This window comes from Pelobates fuscus, chromosome 8 (genome assembly GCF_036172605.1).
Source record: "Pelobates fuscus isolate aPelFus1 chromosome 8, aPelFus1.pri, whole genome shotgun sequence".
In the NCBI taxonomy this organism is placed as follows: domain Eukaryota; kingdom Metazoa; phylum Chordata; class Amphibia; order Anura; family Pelobatidae; genus Pelobates; species Pelobates fuscus.
Genome location: NC_086324.1, coordinates 18,316,719 through 18,320,325, shown reverse-complemented (window position 1 = coordinate 18,320,325; position 3,607 = coordinate 18,316,719). Strand labels below are relative to the sequence as shown.

At 48.1% G+C, this 3,607-nt stretch overlaps 1 protein-coding gene across 1 annotated transcript in view; it reads right to left on the bottom strand.

Annotated features, from left to right (window-relative positions):
- Positions 1–360: 360 nt before the first annotated feature.
- LOC134570642 (uncharacterized) overlaps positions 361–3,607 on the bottom strand; it is a 9,815-nt gene continuing 6,568 nt past the window's right edge. Inside the window, exon 2 of the mRNA XM_063428578.1 lies at positions 361–1,506. Coding sequence (XP_063284648.1) covers positions 469–1,497 — 1,029 coding nt within the window. The 5' untranslated portion in view covers positions 1,498–1,506 and the 3' untranslated portion in view covers positions 361–468. The remainder of the gene's footprint in view (positions 1,507–3,607) is intronic.

Below are 3,607 nucleotides of genomic sequence, written 5' to 3'. Positions count from 1 at the left end.
CTGTAAAGTCCACCTACCAAGTAGCTTGTGAAGCTGCCTCCCTAAAGTTAGGTGACCACCTCCCTGAAATGAGTTTTGGCATGTCTGCTAGAGTAGCACTTCCACACCAGTTTTTAATGTATTCCGTAACTAGTTGCAGCAGTTTAGAAGCACTAGATTTGGAGAATTGAGGATATTGGAGGGAAAAACAAAGACACAAATCAATGTAATGCAAATAATTTTTATTATCTCTCTTTATTTATTAGCAATCTAGAGGGAGCAATTTCCATATCACAGAGATCATCCTAGACAGGTTTTCCACCCCAACATATTCTAATGTCAGACAAGCTACAGTCACACCATGATACAAATCTGGTTATGCAGAAACATTTTGTAGGTTACAAGACAAGAGTTACTAGTAACTAGTAACAGTCTGTAGGTCAGTTTTGAACCTGAAAGCAAGAACATTGTAACTGCATGCCTTGTGAACTAGTTAGCTGGTGGTAGAGGATTCTCAGTTGGTGGTTTTGGATCATCATCAAACTTCATATCCCTGCAGAACAGCACAGCTTCTTTACCCAGACCCAGTTTGTACTGCCAAACATAGATCTTCTCATTGGGCTTCACGGTCAGGCTTATGGTTTCCTCAGTTTCCGTTACCTCATTCCAGTTCTCTCTGTCTGTGTTGACACTCTTCCCCCCGTATGAAGCAGTGAGAGAGAACTGGCTCTTTACGATACTGGCACTCAGACCTCCCGTCTCTGCAGACACTGTGGCTGACACGTTCCAGGTATGTTCTATGGAGGACATCTTCTCCTTTGTGTAGCCAACCTTCTTGTTGATCTTGTTTGTCCAGGTGATCGGAGACTGCGAGTCATTGGTGATGGTTTTGATGCACTCCCAGACACCAAATGAGGGACCCTGAATAAGGGCCAAGCCTCCAGGGAGGAAGTTTGCGACAGTGGGATGTATGGAAAAGGACTCACCATTCTCATCCTTGTTGAAGTTGGTGCATCTGTAATACTGAGCCCCCCATTCATCATGAGGCTTCAGAAAGTAATAGTAGTTTTTGACACCAAAGTAGTAGAGCCCATTCCTGCAGTTGGGATGGAGTGTGTATTCCACACCACTCTCGTATGTGTTCATATTTCTAGTTTTACGATAAACCCCTCGACTCTGGTCGATGATGTACATGTGACCGAAGGCAGAGAGATAGTGATCACCGCCCCGGCAGCTGGGATGTAGAGAGTAGACTACAGCACCTTCATCTGTGTTCATGTTTTTCACACGGCGATAATTTGTGCCCTTAATGATATAGAATAGGTCGTCTTCATATGCCAGGTAATGGTCTCCATTTCTACAAGAGGGATGCAGACTGTAGACCACTAAACCTTCACCCTTGTTGAAGTTTGAAGCTCGCATGTAGCAGCCAAGGTCAGATCGGACAATGTAGTAATATTGATCAACACCACAAAAGTCCACTCCTGGGGCATCCTTCTTGGGAACGATCCCAACCATGGTCAAACACTGAAAGAATAATAAAAATACAAATTAAGGTGGTAGGTTACAAAACGGATTTGGTTAATTCAGTGATTTTGGATCAAGTGTCATAAAAAGCTTTGCCTTCACTTATGTTAGAATTAGAAAGATTGGAGAGGGCAGGGGGCAAGAGTGGTAGACCAGAAGAGTCAGTTTTCTATAAGTTCATAGATGGGAGAAAGTATAATTGACATTGTAGTGTCAGATATTAGTTCAATGTAGACAAAGTGGAAATATTTGGGAGCCATTTTGTCAGCATTTGAATGTCACTAAAACCTTGATAGTTGGTGCTTTACTACAAAATGTCCGTTTTCACATTTCAATGAAACAGTATAAACATTGAAGGATTAACACTATAGGAAAATATAAGATTTTCTAAACATGCATACTCTAACAGTAGGCAGGGGCGGACTGACCGGTCGGGCACTTCGGACATGGTCCGAGGGCCCGGCCGGAGGGGGGCCCGCCATCAGGGGGCCCGGCCGCCCCTTTAAATGCTGCAGCCGCCTGAGCGCTCTCCTAAGGGCGCTCAGGCGGCTGCAGCTTCTCACCTCACCTCCCCTGTAGCGTGGCCGAGCGGCTTTCCGGTCCGCGGTGCCCGGCCGGAGTGAAAGGAAGGTGCACACTGAGTGTGCACCTCCCTGTCAGTCCGGCCGGGTACAGGAAACAGAAACTCCTGTTCCGCGCGGAACAGAAGTTTCTGTTTCCTGTACCCGGCCGGACTGACAGGAAGGTGCACAGTGTGCACCTTCCTATCCTATCACTCCGGCCGGGCACCGCGGACCGGAAAGCCGCTCGGCTACGCTACAGGGGAGGGGGGGGGGGTAAAAGAGAGAGGGGGGGGGGGGTTAAAAGAGAGAGGGAGGGGGGGGGGTTAAAAGAGAGAGGGAGGGGGGGGGGTTAAAAGAGAGAGGGAGGGGGGGGGGTTAAAAGAGAGAGGGAGGGGGGGGGGTTAAAAGAGAGAGGGAGGGAGGGGGGGTTAAAAGAGAGAGAGGGGGGGTTAAGAGAGAGAGAGGGGGCTAAAAGAGAGAGAGAGGGCTAAAAGAGAGAGAGGGGGCTAAAAGAGAGAGGGGGGGCTAAAAGAGAGAGGGGGGGCTAAAAGAGAGAGGGGGGGCTAAAAGAGAGAGGGGGGGCTAAAAGAGAGAGGGGGGCTAAAAGAGAGAGGGGGCTAAAAGAGAGAGGGGGGCAAAAGAGAGAGGGGGTTAAAAGAGAGAGGGGGTTAAAAGAGAGAGGGGGTTAAAAGAGAGAGGGGGTTAAAAGAGAGAGGGGGTTAAAAGAGAGAGGGGGTTAAAAGAGAGAGGGGGTTAAAAGAGAGAGGGGGTTAAAAGAGAGAGGGGGTTAAAAGAGAGAGGGGGTTAAAAGAGAGAGGGGGTTAAAAGAGAGAGGGGGTTAAAAGAGAGAGGGGGTTAAAAGAGAGAGGGGGTTAAAAGAGAGAGGGGGTTAAAGAGAGAGGGGGTTAAAAGAGAGAGGGGGTTAAAAGAGAGAGGGGGTTAAAGAGAGAGGGGGTTAAAAGAGAGAGGGGTTAAAAGAGAGAGGGGGTTAAAAGAGAGAGGGGGTTAAAAGAGAGAGGGGGTTAAAAGAGAGAGGGGGTTAAAAGAGAGAGGGGGTTAAAAGAGAGAGGGGGTTAAAAGAGAGAGGGGGTAAAAAGAGAGAGGGGGTAAAAGAGAGAGGGGGTAAAGAGAGAGGGGGTAAAAAGAGAGAGGGGGTAAAAAGAGAGAGGGGGTAAAAAGAGAGAGGGGGTAAAAAGAGAGAGGGGGGTAAAAAGAGAGAGGGGGGTAAAAAGAGAGAGGGGGTAAAAAGAGAGAGGGGGGTAAAAAGAGAGAGGGGGGTAAAAAGAGAGAGGGGGGTAAAAAGAGAGAGGGGGGTAAAAAGAGAGAGGGGGGTAAAAAGAGAGAGGGGGGTAAAAAGAGAGAGGGGGGTAAAAGAGAGAGGGGGTAAAAGAGAGAGGGGGGTAAAAAGAGAGAGGGGGTAAAAAGAGAGAGGGGGGTAAAAAGAGAGAGGGGGGTAAAAAGAGAGAGGGGGGTAAAAAGAGAGAGGGGGGTAAAAAGAGAGAGGGGGGTAAAAAGAGAGAGGGGGGTAAAAGAAGAGA